Raw genomic sequence first — 23495 nt, forward strand, 5'->3', positions numbered from 1 at the left:
TGATAAACATCGATATCCTTAAGTCAGTTAGACTTTGACAGCAGAAAGAAAGAAAGAATAGTTTTATAATATTAGAAAGAGTAAGAGGACTGGAGGAACGAGTACATTCATGAATTGATGAATTCATAAATTAAATTGTTCATTTATTTGAGCGACGAGTCGTCAGTCGAGGCATTGTCTCGTCTTGTTAATTAATGAATAAAATTCTTAATAAAAATGATCAAGGTGTGGTTCGAATAAAAATGTACGTCTCGTCTTCATCGTGACGGGCCCGCACCAAAATTTTGCCCTTCCGAAGAGTAAATTGAGGGTCGGTCGTATAAATTACAATGCTTGACTCCATTGCGGTTCGTTGAAAAGAAAACATTTTGTTCGTTTCAAGTGAATATCTTGGTGCGCGGGTTGTTTTTTGAGCAAAATGAGCAACTGGGCCAGGCGGATGCATCGTCGGGCGGCTACCCTGAGCAATGTGGTTACGTCCTGTGGTCATCCAAACTCGTTACCCTATCCGAGGAGGCTTGAAAAAGTGAAGTTTGGTGTCCCTTTACACGAAGTTTGTAAGGATGATATACCGGGGCCGTTACTTGTTAGTACTACTTCTTGTTAGTTAGTGTTTGGTTAATTAAAAGTGATAATTGAGACATTGTGGTGTTTAGGTGCTGATACTAAAGTTGAACAAGGAGGCGCCGCTACGGCGCGATGTTTTCCGCGCGCCAGGACATCAGGGTGCCATGAAGAAACTGATCCACTTCCTGCAAACCGGCAGACTTGTCAATGTAGACAACTATTCTGTGTACACCATCGCAAGTGTATTAAAAAAGTTTCTGAGGTAAATAACACCCAAACAATAATATTTATAGACTGAGATACTAATCTAACAATGTATAAATCTATGTAAAAGTAATTTTTACGTAAAATACATATCTAAACACACGTATTACACTATTTTGATGTTAGTAGCATATTCTGTAGCTCAGCACCACCACTATACCACCAACCCCTTTTTTATATGTTTTAGCAGTAGTTTTGCCAGAAACCCTTCAAACAAGGGGCAGCACTTAAAGAGTTTGGTATATCATACTTAGTTATATGAGGTATTCCATCTTACTACATATCTAAGTCATTTCAAGTAAACATTGTCCTATTGGAACTTGGTTATGAAGTGCATGAACTGCTCTGATTTCTTTATCTATCCACTGTCTCATTGCTGAACTAGGAGTACTCTAAACAGGTTTCAGGCCAGAATACTCTGCTGGCCATATAAAGATTATATTACATATCTATCAGATTCACATAGATTTCTATATGATTTCTTTATATAACAATTTAAATAAGTAATATATTGAAGTGTAGCAATTTGTATAATATTCAGTTATATAGTTTACATATTATGTTATTTATTTATTCAAATATCAAATATTTCAAGTGGATCCCATGGCCTCATAGTTTTACATCTGAAAGTTAGTTTTATATCATCCTATATAAGTTGTATGAAGTTCATATATTTATAGCTGTCCATATTTTTAATTGAATTTACTTTATTATTAGGAAAATTCCCGGAGGAGTATTTGGCAGGGATGGTGAGATGCAACTCTTTGCTGCTGTGGAGCTGCCCGCAGATCAACAAGTTGATGCAATAAGAAGGTATAATTCAATTTCTTATAATACTAAAATACTTATAATTAAATATGTTCAAATATAAAAAGGATGCTGTTCTGTTATACAGTATGTTTTATAAATTATCCTTTAATTTATGTCTCTCACACTCTCTTCTAAGTGAAATTGCCACTTGAGATCTGGCTATCTGCTTCTTACTTCTTAAGACAGGTAATTATATGCACATATTTGTAATTCCAACAAGTTCTCACTATATTATAAAAAAAAATAGTATTGATGTAAAAAAACACTTGCTCTATTTGGAGTTGATTATGGTATTCATTGGGCAATCCAAAGTTATCCAAATAAATCTTTGTTGATATATGCAAATAGATATATGTACATCGTTATTTTTGCCTTATACAAGCCCTGTTAAATGCTGCTGTGTTCTGGTTTGAAGGATGTGGTAAGGGAGACATATATTTCCAAGGCGTTTCAGCTTAGTCCTCAAAAGTTATTAGAAAAGTTATCAAAATTAAGTTAATTATAAACTTATATTATATATTATTAACACTTAATATGTGAGGAAATCCAACATGACTTCATGATTTTAATTTTTAGTAACAAAAATGGTCAAGTTACTTTAACCCTGTGATTTAAACACCAATAATTACAAAGAAAATGGTGTTAATGTGCTCAAACAATGTAGTTTTATAAGTGTCGGCTACCACGCCGCAAGGTGGCGTGTTAATTCTTACGTCATATAGATTAATTTGCATTCATTAGCATCTCTCATATCTTCCTAATGTTTGTTGAAATTACCATTCCTGCTTCCGTTTAAAATTTTATTATCGCCGAAAGCAGTTTAGTTTTGGTATTATGCTTCCATGCCAGAACAGATTTAATACTAATACACTACTTGCTATACTAGCCGTGACCGCGGTTCCGCCTGCGGGGACTAAGTAATTATTGCTAATACATCTCCGTCACCCGACTTGCACTACAAAAGTCAACTCCATATTAATAAAATTATCAAATAAATCGGAATTTTGGTTCTCGAGAATCTCGAGTTAGAAGTGCATTAACGCACAGACGGACATAGATACTGTGATTTATAATAATGTATTATGAAGTGTATAATTATGAATGATGACGATGATTATACGTAGTGATAATAATGTTGTCTATGTAGTGTTAATTTTAAAATTAATTAATTCTTTTGAAATATCTATTATCTATGAATGTTAGTCACCAACGTCATTGATTTACTTAATAAGGCTTTTCGGTTGTGTTCCCTCGGAGATCCTGGAGTTCTCCAACAAGCGTTGAGGACGGCCACCAGGGGGGTTTTAGTGCGGTAAAAATCCCACATAACCCGGCGTCGCTCCCACGTCGTCGGGTACCTTTTGAAGGTTTCCCCCTCGTAAACAAAAAAAAAGGGTTAATAAGGCTTTTAACGGTACAACTTTTATGTTACACTTTTTCTTTACACCGATACGTTTGTTTATAAAACAGGAAAGATTTACTGATTGTTATCGTCAAATCCGTACGAACAGTGCGATTACTATCAATATTGCTTCCGGTATCGATCTTTTTAAAGGCGAAATATCTGATTAAATTGTACTTTCTGAAACACAAACTATACTTCCCCTATATTAAGTAACTCTTTCGTGAAAGTTACTAAGTTCAAGTTGTAAAATGATTGTATTCTACACTATCAAAAGTAATAACAGAAAAATTAACTATGAGATTACGAGTACCTACATCTGCCTTATCTAATGAGGAAGTTTTATCAAAGTTACTATTTTTTTCGCGCGTGTAAAATATTGTACTGTTGAAATACGTAATATGAATATGATACATACTGATATTAAACAGATTTCATTTCAAACTTAAAGGTACCAATACTGATTTTAAAAGTGGATAATATCAATTCGATATATGGAAATCCGAAAGCAGTAATAGCCTAGTGGTTAAGAAACTCGGCCTCTCGATCGAGGGGTCCGAGGTTCAAATCCCAGGCACGCATATATGACTAACATTCATAGATAATAGATATTTCAAAATAATTACTTTAATTTTAAATGTAATCGACTTCAGGTATGTCACGTCACGTATGATTTCATATGGCAGTAATCATCACTTTAAAGTCGTTAGTTGCAAGAAATAACAACAAATATGTCTTCAATCTGTTAAAAGTCAAATTACAATTTGATATGTTTTTGATGTGAAACATCTATAGCCGCACGTAAAACCGATTTCTGGCGTGGCGACGCATTCCGTATATATATACAGTCTATATGCAGTAGTGTGTACGGTGTGACGACGCGTCGCCATGCGCAATCGACCACTGATTAAACGAATTAAGTAGTCACGATTTGAAATAAATTCGTAAATTTTTGTATTAATTGAAAATAAATGTTTATTCGATAAATAGTCATCGTTATCTGGAAAAAATCGTAATATTTTATTTTATCATTATGACATATTTAGTTCCTATCACAATATGTTCTTTTCTGCATATTACTTTTACAAAATAATGTCGATGTTTCACATCTGCCAGGCGTCCCGTGACGGCTCACATTTTTTCTATATGATTGTTTTAGACCTCTTCGAGTGATATCATTGTCTCGTACAGATGCGAAAAAAATAGATTCAGCACCTTATCTTATAACGATGCATGATATTATAATGCAATTATAATGCCTTAGGTTCACGATGGGTGGTATCGTGGACGTCACTTCCACAAAGTAGCCGCTTATGCCCACAAACAATAGTTGTTTACAGACGATCCTTAGTTGAATTTTGATTCGACGCCGACGTATCGATGCACTCGTACTTATCGCACAGATAAGATCGCCGTATTGTTTTGAATATGGCGTGCGTTGACAGATAGATTATATTGTCGGCCTTGCCTGAATCTTATTACGAGTATAATGTGAGGTTCTTGATATCTGGATAAAAATAGTCTTATGTCATCGTCATGATCCATCTATTACTTCCATTGCTGGACACGGGTCTTCTTTCAGAATAAGAAGGTTTAGACTTTAGATCATCGTTCACCACGATATACAAGTGTGGTTTAGTAGACTTAGCTTGCCTTTGAGAACTTTTTTAAGATCTCTAATACGCGTAGGAATCTTCACGATGATATCCTTCACAGTTAAAGTATGTGATAATTAATTTCTAATACGCACATAAATAAAAAATAAATAAAGGTGCTGGCATTTGAACTCTAGACTCGGACCCCCGACGTGAGAGCCCAATTTTTTTTTGTTTTACTTTTAAATCTCTTCCTGTAAACAGTCCCGTCAAAATTTTCCCGTTTCAGTCTTACTCAAGATGAGTTTGAAGCCGAATGAAGTCTTGTGCGATAAGAGCTTGGAAAATGGCGGTTAATTTAATATTTGCTCTACAGTACACTTCTATAAATATGAAAGGATTATGCTTCCATCGATATTACATGATTACCCAGTTATTAACGTCATGTCTTTTACTTGTTATGTATTCGGAATGTTGTTGGCTTCAGTGGCTTCATGTATAAATAAAACCATAAACTCTTGTTTACATAAGGTTATATAACTTTTTTGTATGTTGAAAGAGTAAGTAAAAAGGGGACTTTTAAATAGTTATTAAAAGTGACATGACTCTTCAAAAAAGGTGCAAAGAGAGCTCTCCTTCAAAGCCGGCGATGCATTGGCGACTCCTCTGGTGTTGCAAATGTCCATAGGCGGCATTCACTACTTTCCATCAGGTAGCACGTCTGCTTAATCGTTAGGTTAAACAATAAAAAAGTGCAGTAGGTAAGAATGTATCCACTGTCTGAGAGAAGACCCGTGTCACCTTTTCCCTGCCTCGCTACGCATCCTCGCTCCACCTAGGTACCTCGCACATCTCTGATGGAACACTAGCACATCTCTGATGGAACACTTTTTTTGGGTTGAAGAGGTATACTTATCCAGGGTTTCAACTACGACAGTCGACAATACTTTGTCGATCTCTGTATTTCATTCGGGTTGTCAATTATCCCACGGCTATGTATATTTTTTTATTATTCGCTATTTGATCACTGTTTTAACTATAATAAGTATGTAGATGTAATTCATTTCGATGATACCTATTGGATGATTATTCTGCGTGACTCACAACGTTGAACTGTGGTGTGGTTTTGTATAGGAAGTGTTTACATTAATCCAGAAAATGTAATTAAATTAGGATACTAATTATAGCACAGCCTGTAAATTGTTGTTTTTTATGATTTTATCAGTGTTTTGTTATAAACGTACGTATATTTTATGTATATAAATGTTGATTTGTATGTCCCAATTATTATTTAAGTATATTAATGAAAGTTATTTTGCATTCTGCCTAGGGTATTTATTTGCATACGTTCTCATTAGATCTGTCGTCATTATTTTTCAGATTTTTATTTCAAATTAAGGTCAAGCAAAGTTTTGGCTAATATTTTATTCAATTAACTCTTTGTAATTATCTTAGTTTTCGTTATAAGTTTTTAAATATTATTTCGCATACTTCGCAATTTCAAGTTAATTGAATTTAGTAGAAAGTATTAAGTGGCTATTATATTCGATCATTATCCTACATTAATGAGTCAAGTCAACCTTTACCTAAATACAATTATGGTTTTGCTACAAAATTTAAAAATAAATAATAAAAGTGTTATTATATCTGAGAAGCAATCGTAAATAGTCACGACAGCTCAATAGAAGTATTGTCCCTGTAGTTCCGGGATCTGAATAGGGCTATGGTATCCCCTGCCTGTCGTAAGAGGCGACTAAAAGGGGGCTTCCGGGGTTGCGGGCGGCAAGAGTGGGAGCTCGAACCGCCCGGCCAGTGGCCACTGCTACTACCACCAAAACATGACCATCGTCGTGGGCTTAACCTTTAGGAACCCAGTCTAGATGAACATGAATTAAATGTTTATTTTCTCTCTATTTTGTCGGTATTACCAAGGTTTCTTTATAATGCCGAAGAAATAGCGAACAACATATAACAAATATATTTAAAGGTGGTAGAACACTTTGTGGTTCGACTCCGGCGGCACCATCACCACATCTATTTTTGCCTCATAACCGCAGCGTTAAGCACTGCTGTGTTCTGGTTTGAAGGATGTGGTAAGGGAGACACACTTTTCCGAGGCGTTCCAGCTTAGTCCTTAGGAGTAGCGACGCATCTCTGGCCGTCTTGAGGTAGGAAAATCTAATCCTAGATGGAGTTGATTACGGATGTCCATGGGCGGCAGTAGCCACTTACCATCAGGTGGACTGCATGTTCGTTTTATTACTCCTATATTATAAAAAAGGCGAATATTCAACAAGATGGAACCGCGTGACGTAGTCTGTATAGAATCCCACCATCGCGTGAAACAGATAGGTATTTATTTGTGTGGGCTTGCCCTAATAGCGTTATTAGAGCAATAACCCTTTGTTTGTTGTGTTTAGGTTTCCATTTTCCTGCTTTATTGCCTCGTTACGAATATATTTTGTCATTTACTCACGGAAGACAATTTTGTTCGGTATTTGATGTTTTTGTGAATGAACGGTAACGTTTGCGGTCTAAACTAATTTTCATTAATTAAAACGGTTTGTATTAAATAAATAAATATCAATGAATTTTATACAGTCTTGATCTTTGAGTTTCAATATTGTAAAATAGCAGCGTGTTAATTTTAAAGTAGTTTTTAATATTTCTAAACTTATCTGGTCATTCGTAGGGTTTTGTCCCCAAAGGGTATTTAATAATGTCGATCCGATTTTGAAGGTACATTTATTAAATGATAAAGACATTACAGGTTGTGTTATAGGATAATTTATTGTTCCGAAATGTCATTTCAACCATGCATGGTAGACGTGGGCAAAGGTTCGACGAATTTTTCTTACTCTATGAAATTAAATTTCATTATTTTTTTCACATTTCGTATTGCGAGCTCGATAGTCGAATAAAATAATAATAAATAAGCTTTATATTTGATTGAAAATGTTAGTTATTGTTTATTAATAATATAGCACGCATCGCACTGTAGGAGCTTTTAAATTCCAACTCTTCAAAGTTAGTGTTAGATAAGTGGATAGGGGATTAAGGTTAAATAAACTTTGTTTTTCAAATGAAATCGTATCTCGAGGATGTCCTCTTAGCCGAGGAAATCCTCATTACTTCTTTCCTCTACGAGGCAAATACCTCCCCGAGTGATGCAATTTATCTATGTCCCTTGTTTACCATTAGAAATGTGACAGACGACAGTCACTTCCAACTCCAGTTCCAGTTCCAGTTCCAACTCTTTTACGTCCCCTATTTGCCCCCATTGTGCTCCTCAATAATTTAGGGAGGTTTGGAGCACTCTCTACCATGCTACACAAAGGCGAATATTTCTGGTGGTCTTGAAGGTCTAGGTTCGTGTCGGAGGTTTACAAACAATTTTGGGTGCCTCCGTATAAGTTTTGACGACTGCTATCCACTCTTTACCCAGTGGGTCGATAGCTTGCCCCCTGAAGTACAAAAGCGCGCTAGACATTGGCGATCACCCATTTACTCCGTTCATGCTCATCGTTGATTAACATCGTAAATTGCCTATGATATATGTATATGTTGCAGTCAAATCTCGGCACCAGCCAATAGTAGAACAAAATTGCAAACGTTATTTTGACTGAAAGGTTATTCAAAAATAGTTTTGGTGTAGTTGATCGAAATTACTTTTGCCTATTTTTTTCAGTTAAAAGTAGGTATGTAACTTTTCATTGGTTAAGTGCGTCTAGAAAAATACATCTACTAGCCCCCCACTGTTACGATAGACGTCAAAAGTAATATATTAGTTTTGACTTTGTTTACTAGCATGAAACTAGGACCTCACGCATTATACGACCAAAATCATGACAAGTAACTGCACGCTTCCAAGTAGAAAACAAAATACATGTTATGTTTGGCCGCATGACTTGTATTGGCTTAGTTAAAATTTCAAAATTTATTGTTCGATAAAATTAGGGACTCCCAAGCTTTTTCAGTTCACAGCGCATTTAATTTTAGTGTTTAGTCTCGGTCTAGTAGATTTTTTTAGGGTAGATGCAGTGATGTCTTCCGCAATGTTAATCTAGAACATTGTGGAAGACACAATTTTGGCGCGCCCCCCCCCGATCCTCGCGCCCTAGGCTGCAGCCTAATTAGCCTAAGGGTTAATCAGGCTCAGATACTGAAGATTATATTAGTAAAGACGCGAGTGTTTGCGACGGTTTATATACGCGTGGCGGGTGGCGCACGGTGCGTTTACACGCGGCGGGCGCCCGCCATACCGCGTGTTGAACGTCGCGGACATCCGCGGCAGGTCCCAGGTCGTACGGAGGTTCCGTGCGAATGCGTCACTTTTAACGGACGCTCTCAAAGTTACGGCTACAACATATATAACGCCCGCGTGAAAGAAAAATACTTAATCAATATTAATAATTATACATTTGTTCGCAGATTACTGCTGGCGCTACCAGTTTGCACTCAGAAGCTGCTTGTGCTACTTTTCGGCACGTTTCGTGTCATGGCCTCCAATGCTGACAAAGCAGGTGAGTGTTACTTAATTGCATCGCATTATCTCGTTATATTTATCAATTTAATTAAATTGGCTGCTTGCGTCAAAGAAAGGAGATATTCAGAGGGTGTTATTTTCTTTGAACGCATTGAAAAATCTTGGAAAATATTCTGTGGTTTTTCCTCCTCTTCTTTATACTTTTTCTACGCTGTCTACAACAGAATTAACTTCCTAAAGAAATATATTTTTGTATTAAATAATTACACTCAATAAAATCACTTTAAAAAATGTAAACTGCGTCTTTTCATATTAAAACCATACTTTATTTGATTGTACATATTTAAGACGAGTAAGGTGTCGTTAAAATTTGTTAAATTACAATCATGAGTAACCCAGTATCCCGACTAGATCATGAAAGAGAACAGCCTTAACTCATCAACTAGACGTTTACATTGCGGAGATCGAACCCGGAATTATGCGTGACAGATCGGTATGTTGACTGCGTGACGCGGATCATCATAGAAATGCCATAAATGGTTCCAATCACACTCATCATGGGACGTGTTTTAACGTCATACCGTCAAATGGTACAGTCGAGCCGAAAATAATTACTCTAATTTCGCCAATTACACGAACGCGCGGGGGCGTGCTAGATTAGGGTTGTCAACTATAATATATTTTGGGTTTACGTATTATAATTATTATAGAAAAATATAACTTTTACTACCCAAAAATACTATTGTTTAATTTTATTTAATTTACAAATTTAAATACTAGGCTTTTCCTTAGTTTAGATGTAATACATCTATAATAATCTTTCATTACATATTCACTGGAAAATTTGTTAATAGCTTATTCTGTAACATGCAATTTTCACGGGCTTCACGGATTATTATTAAGTATTAAATCATGTGGTAAATTTATTTTTTAATGAGAGTACTACAGAGCAGTACTGAGCAGTATGACAGTATCTAAAGGAAAGATGAAAGATAGGTTATATAAAAATAGATATACGAAACGTAATGTTCACAACCCTGCGCGATCCGTTTAATGATGCAACCGGCGGGGTATCGTGCGATTATTTAATCTCTTCTCGTAATTCGCATTGTTCGAGGGGATCGCCCTCTCGGACTTCGAGTTTCATTACGATACAATTTGTTTGAAAATACGTCATTTTCAGTAATCATGTTCTATTTTTAGAAGTAGTAAAACGTAAGTAAAGATGTTTGGCTATCTCTGTTGCTAAAGGACTATGTCTGAATGCCTCTTATATGTGCAATATTTATCTACCAATCACACTTTATACAACTCACACTTACATTTGTATGGTACATTGAAAGAATTAAATTCCTACTCATAAATTAAGAAAAAACAATGTGACAATTCCTATTTCGATATATTTTTATTCCAGTACATGTCCGAAGAAATGAATTTCGCCGTATAATGTCATGCATGTCGCATTTACACGACGATTATTTCATATTTTCCAACACTTAACTGTTTAAGCGTCGCAATTCTTGTAGATGCAGACATTAAAGGGAACTACAATCTTGAGTGTTAACTGCGTCCTGCTTCTGTTGAGTTTAATAGGTCAAACTTATTCGTTTTTGTTTAAAAATGGTAATTATTAATATCCTTAGTGTTTTTTTTTCAATATAGGAGCAAATTTTCAATGTGCACGCTCATCTTATAATGGTTAGTGGTCATCGTCATATGATCAATTTATAGTCATACGAGCTTTTGCCCCCGGCTTCGCTCGCGTTACGAAGTAATATTTTCATCCCCTATTTCATCCCCTTGGGGGTAGAATTGATCAAAATCCTTTCTTAGCGGATGCCTACGTCATAACATCTACCTGCATGCCAAGTTTCAGCCCGATCCGTCCAGTGGTTTGGGCTGTGCGTTGATAGATCACTATGTCAGTCAGTCACCTTTGAGTTATATATATTTAGATGTAATCAACTCGAAAAGACATGAGTACTTTCTGAAGAAGTTTACAGAAGACTCCTGAAGGTTAAGCTCCTTCTAGTTAACCAAACAGTACTTTTGCTTCGTAAATCCTAAAGGATGCCGCTCCAATCAAAATAAAATTGAAGTGTTATCTTTTCTTCAGAATTCAGTAGTGCCAATGTCTTCGTCTTCTTTATGTTAATTCTCGTTATCATTGACTTTTGAAATACAAAGTAGGTCAGACGTAAAAACACGTCACAAATTGCAACTAAAATTAAAGAAATCGACCTTGAGTGTTGTCTGTTGGTTTGTACGCGCCTATACCGGAAACATTAATGGTTTGGGATGTGACGTCTAGGTTGAGAATATAACTTGGTGTCATTTTATCACAATAATTGAGTTTCTGGGTGAATCTCTTGATAAAACTCTTCATGCTAACTGACAGATAATGCAAAGTTTAATGGGTAGTTAGAGGCATACAATTTCGCAGAAAATGATGAGGATCAAGGGGTTTTCAACTAAGGGAGCTAAGTAGAACATGAAAGCTGCGAAAATATAGGCGTATGTACAAAATGCGGATATTGAGAGAGATAAAAGGCGGGATATTAAGAGTAGCTTGTTATTTTCTGTTTTCCTTGGACGTTCAGCAAAGATTTATGTATATTTATCATCTGCTTAATATTAATGAGCAATTTATTTTTAATGGAACGTTACTCATTTTTCTCTTGTTCCTATCGCAATATGTTAATCGGGCGTTTGATCTAAAAACAAATTTTCGTCGTCAACCTATTACTGTTCCACTATTAGGCGCTAGTCTCCTCTCAGAGTAATCTGACCAAGTGCGAATTGGTAGACCTCGCACTCCTTTGATGTCTTTTGCTTTTAAGAACCTACAGGCATGTTGGGTTTCCTCACAATGTTTTGATTCGCCGTTAAAACAAGAGATAATACGTATTTACACAATTGTGAAAATTTTGCGGAACTCGGAACTCCCGATTGAAAGGCAAAACTTCATACCACCAGGCATATCATGCTTCATGTTATGTAAGATGTTAATCAGCTGTGTGCCAATCGGTAGCGGGATGGGCCGAGCCCCGGGATAAATGGGGCGACGATCCGTTCGAACAATGAACGGATAGATGTGTAATAACGAGATTAATACGGTCCCTTGACACGCTCCCACACGGCAAATTGCTCGCTACATACTCGCCGACGTGTAGGATTACTGTTTGTGCTGTAGCTCGAGTGCGCTGAAGATTTATTCGCGCGAATATGAAACGAAGTAATATTGTATGCAGCATCGTAGAAATGAACTGCGCTGAGCAGTTTTTAATCATGCACGAATTAAAAATCCTCAGCGCAAAGTCGAAATATAATGCAGTCTATCTAATGATAGGTGGTAATTGAGGCGGATGGACTGTGTGGAAAAATCCTCCGTGGTTTACCACGCTGGAGGCACCACGGCGCCAATAGTATTGTCATCTAATAACAGCAGTATTAAGCGCTGTTGTATTCTTGTTTGAAAAGTGTAAGGGCGACATTGGTACTAATGTAGGAGCGATAGTAATGACAGCTAAAGTGTGAAACAGCTGAAGTAAGAAAAAAAATCGGTATGAAATGTGCAAACAACAATGCAAACAGCTATGTACGTACTCGGTTTCTCTTCAAATTTTGGTGTCAATCCACTGCAGCCGTAAGAAATTGATTAAACCAAACAAATCAGTTTCTTACGACTATTACTCGATAAGTTGCACCCGCAAAAACTTGAGGAAGTACCCACGGCGAATCAATTAATTATTGACATGCAGTGATCCGTACAATTACTAAGTTTTAAGTAAAACACGAGTACGGAAAGAAACCTTGAAAGAAAAAACTGTAAATATTTTTCTTCATAGTTGTTTTCACGCTGTCCTTCTTATGTTAAGTGTATACGGTTGTGTATACGGAGACATACTTTTCCGAGGCTGTATAATTTCGTTCTCAGCTCAGGGGTAGCAATGCATGTGTGGTCAACCTCCGGTAAGAGTAATAGTCTTATCTGGGGTTGATTACAGATGTCTTAGGGCTGTAGTAGCCACTAACCATCATTGCCAATCCGTTAAAATAAATACAGACCTAAACTCTCATTAATGATTGTAGAGATCACTGAAACAATGCGGCTAAAGGATATAAGATAGAAATAGTTTTGAGAGAGGAGCAAATAGCAATAGGAAATTGTTCCATGGATCATGTTGCGGTGTTTCCAACAAATCTATTTCAGTTACTTAGCGCTTTATTTTATAGCGTGTAATAATGAGCGGCCATAACCCCACTCGTAATTCGTAACTGATCTACTTTGAGCCGCAGTTTGGACTTGAATGGACTTCCGTACTTCAGAGGGCACGTTAGTCTGTCAGTTCTTAGCATTGGATAGAAAGAGTTAGCGTCGTAGCTAGTGGCTGGCCTGATGGGCAGCTGTCAAGAACACAATCTTCAGGAGGGCGCCTTTGCCGGGTATAATACAATACGGTCGGCGACAAAAGAAATTTGGTAGTCTTTGAAATACGTTGGTGAGTTTAAAAGCTTGTAGAGATTTTCAACCTTTATTCATTAGGATAATTGTCTCTATAGAAAAGTCTTGGATAGTGCAAACATAAAAGGCCAGTGCAGCACATGACTTGGTACAACACTGGCATTTAAGTCTTGTAGGCGGTTCATACAGACTCGACACAGATTGGCGATTAATCCATACATAAAAGCATGAAGACATAAGAGTATGCTCTGGTTTCCTCCTCTTGTTGGCAGAGATCCGTCCCAACAGTACACAGTATCACATAAAAAGGCTTGCAGTCAATAATGGACTATTACTTAAATTTGAATTTATAGCATCGGGTTAATGATTCCTTAATCGCGTTCTCTAATCGTGAACCACTCGTATAAAACACACATGGACACCACATGTGTTAGTTAGATTAATTGATTCGTTGAACGTCCGTTGCCAATCACAATATTTTAATTAGTCCTCCACTCCCATTATAATGGGCGTCGGAACATTTATGTCGCTCGAAATTTGATATGAACAATCCCATAATTATAGAGCATGCACGCTATATTTGTGTGGTCTATTGTTTCTGCTAACATTTACGCCTTTGTCACATATATGGATATATGACTGAACGGAATGGCTGGCGACGTATTATTCTATTCTATAGATGTAATTGTAAATTGTAATACAGCGTCTGAAGATACACATGAAATTATTTCACATGAAATTATAATTTAATTAAGTTCATAATTATGCTATTTGTCTGGTATTTTCTTATTTTTCGGTATTGGATATTCTAAATAACGGTTGTACCAATTTTCACGAGATTTTCACACAGATGTAAACAATACGTAGATAGTCATAGATAAATGATTTGTTTGTGTATGTTTTGTTTATGGACAGTTATTTATCGTCTATAAGTGTAACTTATATGCACACAGTAGATATTTATGCCAATAATTTAAATTAAATATTTATTTCGGTTCCGTAAAGGTACTATAAGCATCATCGTACTGAGTGAAAACAGCAAACAGTAAACAGTTAACAATAAAATATTTTTGCAACATGCTACAATACCAATTAATTTCCCGGTAGAGAACTTCGGAATGTATTGTCACTCAAAGTTGCTATTAGCGCTTCTAATTATGTCAATTGGAATAATTATTGCTATATTAATTCACAACAAGGAGTTATTCGCATGTAACTGTTGTATTCGATTATGTTATAATCACACATGAATATGTTTCCATATATTAGCGTATTGATCACGTTTGTATTTATAAGTTTTCGTGCGTTTATGTATGTGTGTATACGTGTGCAACTGTGCGTGTGTGCGTTTGTGTATGTGTGTGTGCATGTGTGCGTGTCTATGTGTGTGTTCACTCTTGATATCATTACCGGTCAGCTTTCAATTATCGCTCGCTATTAACAAGTCATAAATAAAAGCGGACTAATTACTTTCCGTGTTGTAAATCATCTTTATTGCGGTTAATCAGATTAACTACCAACTTATCTATATACATATAAAGTAGGGAACTTTTTGTAAGTTTATCGGAAAATATTTATATTTTGTTAGAATGTATTTAGATTTTTATTTAGAAATCTTTTTAAATTTTTGTTTATGTTATCTACGTTTTATTTTATTTAAAATATAGCCTCGAATAAAAAGTATTTCACAATGAAAAAGGTTTATACCATAGGCCACTATTAGGGCCAAGTAGGATTCGTAGACTTGACATATCTTGAAGAACTCTCTTTTTGAACTCTTAGGCATGTGTTCGTTTCTTCACTATGTGTCCTTTCACCGTTTTAACTCTCTTTTTGAAATCTTAGGCATGTGTTCGTTTCTTCACTATGTGTCCTTTCACCGTTTTAACTGTGATAATTATTTCTAATTCGAAAATAATTTTGAAACATCGGAGGTGCATAATTGACACTTGAACCCTAGGATCCCAACATGAGAGCCCGATATAAACCACTAGACTATGCCTCTTGTTCAGAGGGCTTCGTATGTAATTGTCATCATAAATTTTCGTCGAAACCATAAAACCCATATTAACCCACAGTAACACTGGGCATATTAATATGAGCTATATTTTATGGCGTAGTCACGTGTCTCTTGACCTGACCCATTTGGTACTATTTTTAGGCACGGGTATGACGTCAGAGGCGCTGGGCGTGTCGGTGGCGCCCTCGTTCTTCCACTCTTGCGTGTCTGATGGCAAGACCGCCACCATGGAGGATGTTCAGAGATTCAAGGTTAGTTGACACCAAAAAACTTATTTAGTTATATGTTTGTTATAGTTCACGTAAAACTGCTAGTCCGCTCTGAATATAGAAATGAATCGCGTCGCCATAGCAAATTGTATGACTACACCTGCTCGCAACAACTTCAGAGCGGGCTAGCAGTTTGGCGCGGACTATACTTATAGATTAACAGGAAATTCAATTTTTAGCTCAAAAGGTATGATACTTTGGAACAAATAGTTTTGGATTAACGGTAAATAAATTTTGTAAAAGCTTAAAGAATATTATGAGAAATATAAGTTTTAAAACAAAGTTACTTTAAAGATATTTGAAAGAAAACTAGAGAAAAAGAAAACACGTAAATGAATATTCATGTAAGGTGTTTTTGGGTAACTACATAGCAATCTCCGTGCCTATGACAAAACTCTACCAAGGGAGGCGTTAAAACAGTAGTTACTATGTTTCACTTTTCCTGTTTCCATATTACTTCGTGATGTACAAATGGAAATGCTACAAAATTGAGTACATATGTATATGCCTACACCGTATATAGACAATAAGGAACCGTGTGAAGCAAGGAAATATACATATACAAGTAAATTAAGTATATAATTTATATGTACACGTTACATGATTCGTGTTTATTATGTTCCCGGCTAATGCGGACGCGGTCGTGAGCTCCAACTATGCACTGCATAATGATATAATGATCATTGTGTCCGCTCGTCAAACGACTCGCCCATTGAAATGATTCAAACTATTCAAAGTTCCCGCATCGTAACGCTAGGGTGTAGGGCTGTCACTTTTCCCCGATTAAGATTTTCCCTGATTTTTTTGTGTTATTGAAGTATCTAGCGAGCATGCAGTCTACCATGGTAAGTGGGTACTGTGGGTTATGGAAATCTGTTATCAACCCCAGATAAGATAAGAGTTCTGCTTGAGATCGGCAACAGATGTGTTGCTAGCCCTGAGGTCAAGTTGAAACGGAAAATAATTTAAATAATGATTCTGTTTGTCAATATTTTACATATGGCAAATTTTGTCATATGGCAAATTTTGTCAAATGTCAATAATTTATAAATGGCAACCCTATACATATCGGATGTCGAAATAATGTTGAAATTCATTGAATTGAAGTGCATTTCGATCCAACTTAGGATGTATGGAAGGATGAAAGGTCAGCCTTTTGTATGCCAGTTTACCAACAATGATGGGAATGATAAAATCATTCGGTGTCACGGATTTCGTATTTTGTAAACCGATATTGTGCATCGTCGTTATATCGAAAACGTTTGGAAATATCGCGGTGAAGCAAAAACATTAGTAATACGGAACTTGAATCCGATAAGATTGATCCGATGATGATTGATGATTGATCCGGTTTGAAGGGTGTGATAAGGGAGAAAGACTTTTCCGAGGCATTCCAGCTTAGTCCTCAGGGGTAGCGGCGCATCTGTGGCCGACCTCAGGTAGGAATATCTAATCCTATCTGGGGTTTATTACAGATGTCCATGGGCGGCAGTAGCCACTTACCATCAGGTGGACTGCATGCTCGTCTGCTACTCTTATATTATAAAAACAAAAAACAAAACTTGTGTTTAACATTTTACGCTAAATTATTTTGTGACAAACAAACAGATAATATAACATCAGATTAGATGTTAAATAAATAGTCGCTTATATAAATCTATCCGTGGACAAAGTCTAGAGTTAATTGGGTGACCGCTGGTCGCTAAGGTTTAGGCGCACTTTCGTGCTTGGAAGGGCACTTTAAATCGGTGATCCCGGTAGTCATCAATGTAATCTGGATAAATTTAATTAAACCTTGTCGAAGATCTTATAAGCAGTTTGAAAGCATCAGACCATTGTTTGGCCACAAAGGTATACTTTTCTCGATTAATTCGTATTGTATCAGTATGATTGATGAGCGCTCAGATTTGTCCCAGTTGTGCGGAATAACTCGTGTCCAACATCAAAATGAAAGCTATTAAAAAACTGACCAAAAAACAGATTCAGAAAATCACCTAAAAATATTTAGTGCGTTAAATTTAATTTTAATTTTGTTTAAGTTTTAAATTTTTGATTAAAAAAGTTAAAACCTAATGCTCATGAAATGCCTGTGCATAATGTTAATTACTCACTTTACTTCAGGAAAAGACATGTGTAAGTAATAATGTGTTTGACATTTAAATGTAGTCTATAAATGGTATGTTGGTTATTGTTCGAAGAACCGTAGCAACGTTGGCCATTAAGCAATTTACACGGGCGTGGGTGTTCTATGTTAGTGGAAATAGTTCATATAATGCATTCCTATTATATTGCCCCGGTTGATACAATATAGGTGTATATCATTTACTTATATGTACCCATATTATATTAAATTTAGATTTCTGATTAGGACAATAATTTTTCAAGATTCATGAAAAACTAGGAAGTCGAAATATTCATGAATAGATTAGGAAGAACAAGGGCCTTACTTTATACATAACTTTGGCGACCCTAGTGGCGGAGCGGTCACCATCACCATACCGGTCTGACGCGAAGAGTCCCGAATTCGATTTCCGGCCAGACAGAAATCTAAATTATTAATTTAGTTTTCTGTTTCTGGGTCTGGGTGTTTGTTTATTTGTCAATATGTGTCCATAACGCTCACGATACAGGGAACCCCAGTTTGGGGCTGTGAGTGTAGAAATCGTTATTTTAAAATAATACTAGCTGACCCGGCAAACGTTGTGTTGCCATATAAATTTAAAAAATGTTAAAGGCGAACAACCCTTATCACTTAGGGGTATGAAAAATAGATAGGAGCCGATTCTCAGACCTACTGAATATGCATATAAAATTTGGTGAAAATCGGTAAAGCCGTTTCGGAGGAGTACGGTAACTAACATTGTGACACGATAATTTTATATATAAGATTTTGCATTCGGTTGTTTACATTCACACAAGTATATATAATGTTATATAGTAAGAACATGTCTTATGTACTTTTATATATACTTTATAAACAATAGACGACATTCTTACTTTATTACTAAAGCAAACATTTGTCAATCAAAGCTATGTCCACATACGTCATCGTAATACACATTAGTAATGTACTTAGCATTTTTATCATCGCAAGATCTAGACATTTCCCTTATCAGTAGCCGGCGTTACCATTTGTATTGGTGGTTACGCTTACTACATCGATAAGTTGAATCTTTAGTACAAGGTTACTTACAGGAGGATTGACTTTGCCATGTCACAAAAATAATTAGATCTCAATAATAGTGCTTGAATAATAGATAATATAAAAAAAGCTTTCAAGCTGGCACCAATCATACACATTACACAGTCACAAATTTATTAGATCTTATACATCATAATATGAGACAATTTTAGTCCTCAAGAATATTAACTGCGATCGGCTTCAGGTAGAATATGGAAAAAGATACACATATCCATGGGCTGCATTGCACAGGCTCCACAGAATACCAGCGTTTCAGATGACTAAGCTTACCTGAAAAATTAAAGCTGAGTGGAGACCTCTTCGGTTAGAAAATATTTATAATATTTTTTTGTATGCAATTTTCTATTAGTGTTCATTGTATATTTTTTGCCGAATAAACTATTTTCTTTCTTTCTTTCTTTCATTGACCTACCAATATGTGGACTATATGCTCGTTGGCCACTATAATATTATATTTTTAGACAGGTTATTATAATAATAAGGATATAGTGTGTAATATAAGATATAAATAAAATATGCAATATTGTATATAGCTTTAAATGTTCACTAATGTATTTATAACATGCGTCCCAAGGCTGAAGTATCCGTGAGTATAAAACACTTTCCTTATTTACTATATTAGTAGTGCATATGAGCGTAATGTATAGTTTTTCAGTTATTTCTGTGTTGTAATGTGCAATTTATTTCTAGAAATATAATCATATTTTTTTGTTAATAACACTTCGTTATTTTATAAGTTTTATCTTTAAGTATTGAAGTAGTTATGTTAGTTTTACATTCCTCGTTGGATTTTTTCATTTATTGAAACTACTTTACTTTAGCGCAGTTCTATTAGTCTTTTTTTACTGCGACTCCTTTAAACGTTATAATAATTTGCAACACCCGCAAGCGATTGTTAATACATTTAACTAAATAATAAATTAGTCATTGAAAATAAATAGTTACTTGTATCAACTTGCTTTCTTAAAGGGTAGTTAAATTTTGAAGTTTTGTGCAGTCGAACATAATTTTAGGAAGCCTCTGCTTCACTTGTAAATGCATTTACCTTATTTGAAGGTGGTTGAATTCATCGTAGCTAGATAGGTATAGAGTTCTGCCACATTTAATTCCTAATGATGCATAGTTTGCGTGTCTGCTTATTGTGTAAGTTTGCTACAATCACTGTTAGCTAATCTCCTGATTTTTTCCAGCAAAAACAAATCCGGTAGGAATTCCTTTTAAGAAAGCATTGTGTGCTATTTAATTTAATTGGTGCATCATTTCTGACATATTTCATAACATAATAAATGTGTATAGCAAACAGACGCACACATGCGCTTATCACACACACCGCTCACAAGTGGATTTTGGTGAATATTACTTTAAATTTTACTTTAAGAACCATTAGAGAATCGAATTACTTTTTTATTATCCTCTTACTTAAAGAACTTCATATTTATATTCAGTTCTAAATGTTTCAACGATGCAGTTTCCTGAACGTAAAAACCACACTGTGATTACTAAAGGCATTTTCTGTAATAGTTTCAAACTAACTCGACCCATCTCGATGGCTCACCGAGTAACCATATATGTTGCATAATATTTATACTCGTATTTCTCCAGAGTCCTTCAGATAAGGGCTTGATTCATGAAATTAAAGCATTACTCATTTCGTTTTAAGCGTGACTCATACGTTTTTCGCTGATCCAATTACGAGACACTCGACATTTTTGGTTGATTACCTATTAATTCATTTTGACGCAGTATCTTAACTATAAACATGTTAAGTTCGACTTTATGTATTACTGGTTTAACATGTTTTTGGGGATACCTTAATATTTTACATTTTTAGTAATAATTAGTATCAACTTTATTATTAGCACTTAAACAATAATAGATAATTGGCGTAGGCTTAGTAGTATTTTTCTTTATAGATCCTTACAAACGGTATAACTTTGTAAATTGTACCACTTATAGTTACGCTAGATGCATATGTAAATTTTATAATAGTGCTACGCCTTTTTGCCATGTTTTTGCAAGAAAGTCATATATCGCTAATAGAAAAGAAAAACATGGATGTATGTATGCCTTCTGATTAAATATATTTATGAGTTCATCCTTTACGATTTGATACGTGAATTAACATTAATTTTATTTTTGGTGCCGTTTAAGACGAGTCTGAATGACTGAATCACATGTCAATGATACTGACATAATTTCATGTCATATAGTCGTGCGTGAGCCTTTGCACGCATGTAAAATAATGCATGTTTGAATAAAACATAACATATAAAATATAACTGAATCTTTATCTTAGAGAAAATATCACAATACAGACATATCTGTGTTTGTTTTACTTTTCTAGTTAGTTTTTATATAGATAACTATGTTTCTTGTCACGCATGGTAATTATAAACAGACATTGTATTTACCTATTCAAATATTTATACAAAGTGAACATAAATTAATGGAAATTACATTGTCTATCTAATTCTAAATGTGTGTTTGCAAGCAATTAAAAAATACAAAAAATAATTTAAAGTTTCTCTGAACAACGATTATGTTAAGAAGATTACTTGTAAAACCGAAATGCTTATTTTTGAATTCAGAGTCTGTTTAATTATTTGATTACGTTGACTACAATAATTTTGTAACAATAAAAACGGCTAATCAAATTATTTATTAGTTACAACTTTTGATCTATATAATAAAACTGACAAACTGACAGACACAGCTTAAACCTTACAGCTTAAGGTCTTATGCTTAAAAGTGAAAACTATGTAGATATGGATTTTCATAACTCATTTTCTAATCATTTTCACTGTTAAAACACCAGGTGGCGACACGCATAATGCGACAGTTAATCGAGCAGTTCAGCGCGGGTGATCTGTTCGGGCGCGACAACTACGAGTACTACGCGCGGGTGACGGGCCGCATACTCCGAGTGAAGGACGAGTGGATATGCTCCTTCCGGGACCCGCCGCCGCCGAGGCATCACAGGGACCAGGAGGCGTATGCTCGTGAGTACTGTTTGGTTATTCTACATCGATCCATTAGTGTGCTATTGATGGGCACGAGGGGGATCTGTTCGGGCGCGACAACTACGAGTACTACTCGCGGGTGACGGGCCGCATACTCCGGGTGAAGGACGAGTGGATATGCTTGTTCCGGGACCCGCCGCCGCCGAGGCATCACAGGGACCAGGAGGCGTATGGTCGTGAGTACTGTTTGGTTATACATCATCGATCCATTAGTGTGCTATTGAAGGGCACGAGGGGGATCTGTTCGGGCGCGACAACTACGAGTACTACTCGCGGGTGACGGGCCGCATACTCCGGGTGAAGGACGAGTGGATATGCTCCTTCCGGGACCCGCCGCCGCCGAGGCATCACAGGGACCAGGAGGCGTATGCTCGTGAGTACTGTTTGGTTATTCTACATCGATCCATTAGTGTGCTATTGATGGGCACGAGGGGGATCTGTTCGGGCGCGACAACTACGAGTACTACTCGCGGGTGACGGGCCGCATACTCCGGGTGAAGGACGAGTGGATATGCTTGTTCCGGGACCCGCCGCCGCCGAGGCATCACAGGGACCAGGAGGCGTATGGTCGTGAGTACTGTTTGGTTATACATCATCGATCCATTAGTGTGCTATTGAAGGGCACGAGGGGGATCTGTTCGGGCGCGACAACTACGAGTACTACTCGCGGGTGACGGGCCGCATACTCCGGGTGAAGGACGAGTGGATATGCTCCTTCCGGGACCCGCCGCCGCCGAGGCATCACAGGGACCAGGAGGCGTATGCTCGTGGGTGTTGTTTGATCATCGATCTGTTATGCTATTGATTGGCACGTATCTCCTACTAGAATTTTTCTAGGCTACATAAGAGTAAACGCTGGAGGGATGCGACCGGCTGTGGTTTAAAATTTGTCCCACAGTATATTTTAGGGGGCGGCAAAATTTAATATATTGAAGATTTGACCTTTTTTGTTGACCGATTGCTTGGGCGGAAAAATTTAACTCGCGGGGCGCTACGTTTTAAGGGGCGTGCAGATAACTTTTTTGTAGCACCGTGTTTTCAAAAGGTAGGTACCCAAGGTACTCACGCCTTAGGAATTTGCTAGGCCATAAATTTGGCCCGCAACTTAAAAAAAGTCGCTCATAACTAGTTAAGGCCATAGTGCACCTTACTAGTCAAGTGCAGATTTATAGATTTTAGACTGCTTTGCGAACTTTTTTTACAAAACTCTGAGGCGTGTAGGTTTACGCACTATGTTTTCCTTCTCTTTAACGATGAACAGCAAATGATAAAATTATTAATCATATGAATAATTAAAAGTTTCTTAATAAGAACCCGAATAATAAGCAAGATAATCGTACAGGGAAATTGCCAACATTTATATCGATCAGAGGTATAATCTCATCAATGAGTGTA

At 36.4% G+C, this 23495-nt stretch overlaps 1 protein-coding gene across 3 annotated transcripts in view; it reads left to right on the forward strand.

Moving 5' to 3' along the window:
• The first annotated feature begins 55 nt into the window (after positions 1-55).
• Positions 56-23495, forward strand: part of RhoGAP71E (Rho GTPase activating protein at 71E) — a 41276-nt gene continuing 17836 nt past the window's right edge. For 2 of the 3 annotated variants that reach the window (XM_073077227.1, XM_073077226.1), the window contains exons 1-6: positions 56-586; positions 657-829; positions 1549-1644; positions 9070-9161; positions 15751-15860; positions 21896-22079. In XM_073077227.1, the coding sequence (XP_072933328.1) occupies positions 419-586; positions 657-829; positions 1549-1644; positions 9070-9161; positions 15751-15860; positions 21896-22079 (823 nt within the window). In that variant the 5' untranslated portion in view covers positions 56-418. The remainder of the gene's footprint in view (positions 587-656; positions 830-1548; positions 1645-9069; positions 9162-15750; positions 15861-21895; positions 22080-23495) is intronic. The other variant, XM_073077228.1, reaches the window with a different exon arrangement.

The sequence above is a fragment of the Epargyreus clarus genome, unplaced genomic scaffold (assembly GCF_041222505.1).
Source record: "Epargyreus clarus isolate Ecla_fem2 unplaced genomic scaffold, WU_Ecla_fem_2.2 ptg000010l, whole genome shotgun sequence".
In the NCBI taxonomy this organism is placed as follows: Eukaryota; Metazoa; Arthropoda; class Insecta; order Lepidoptera; family Hesperiidae; genus Epargyreus; species Epargyreus clarus.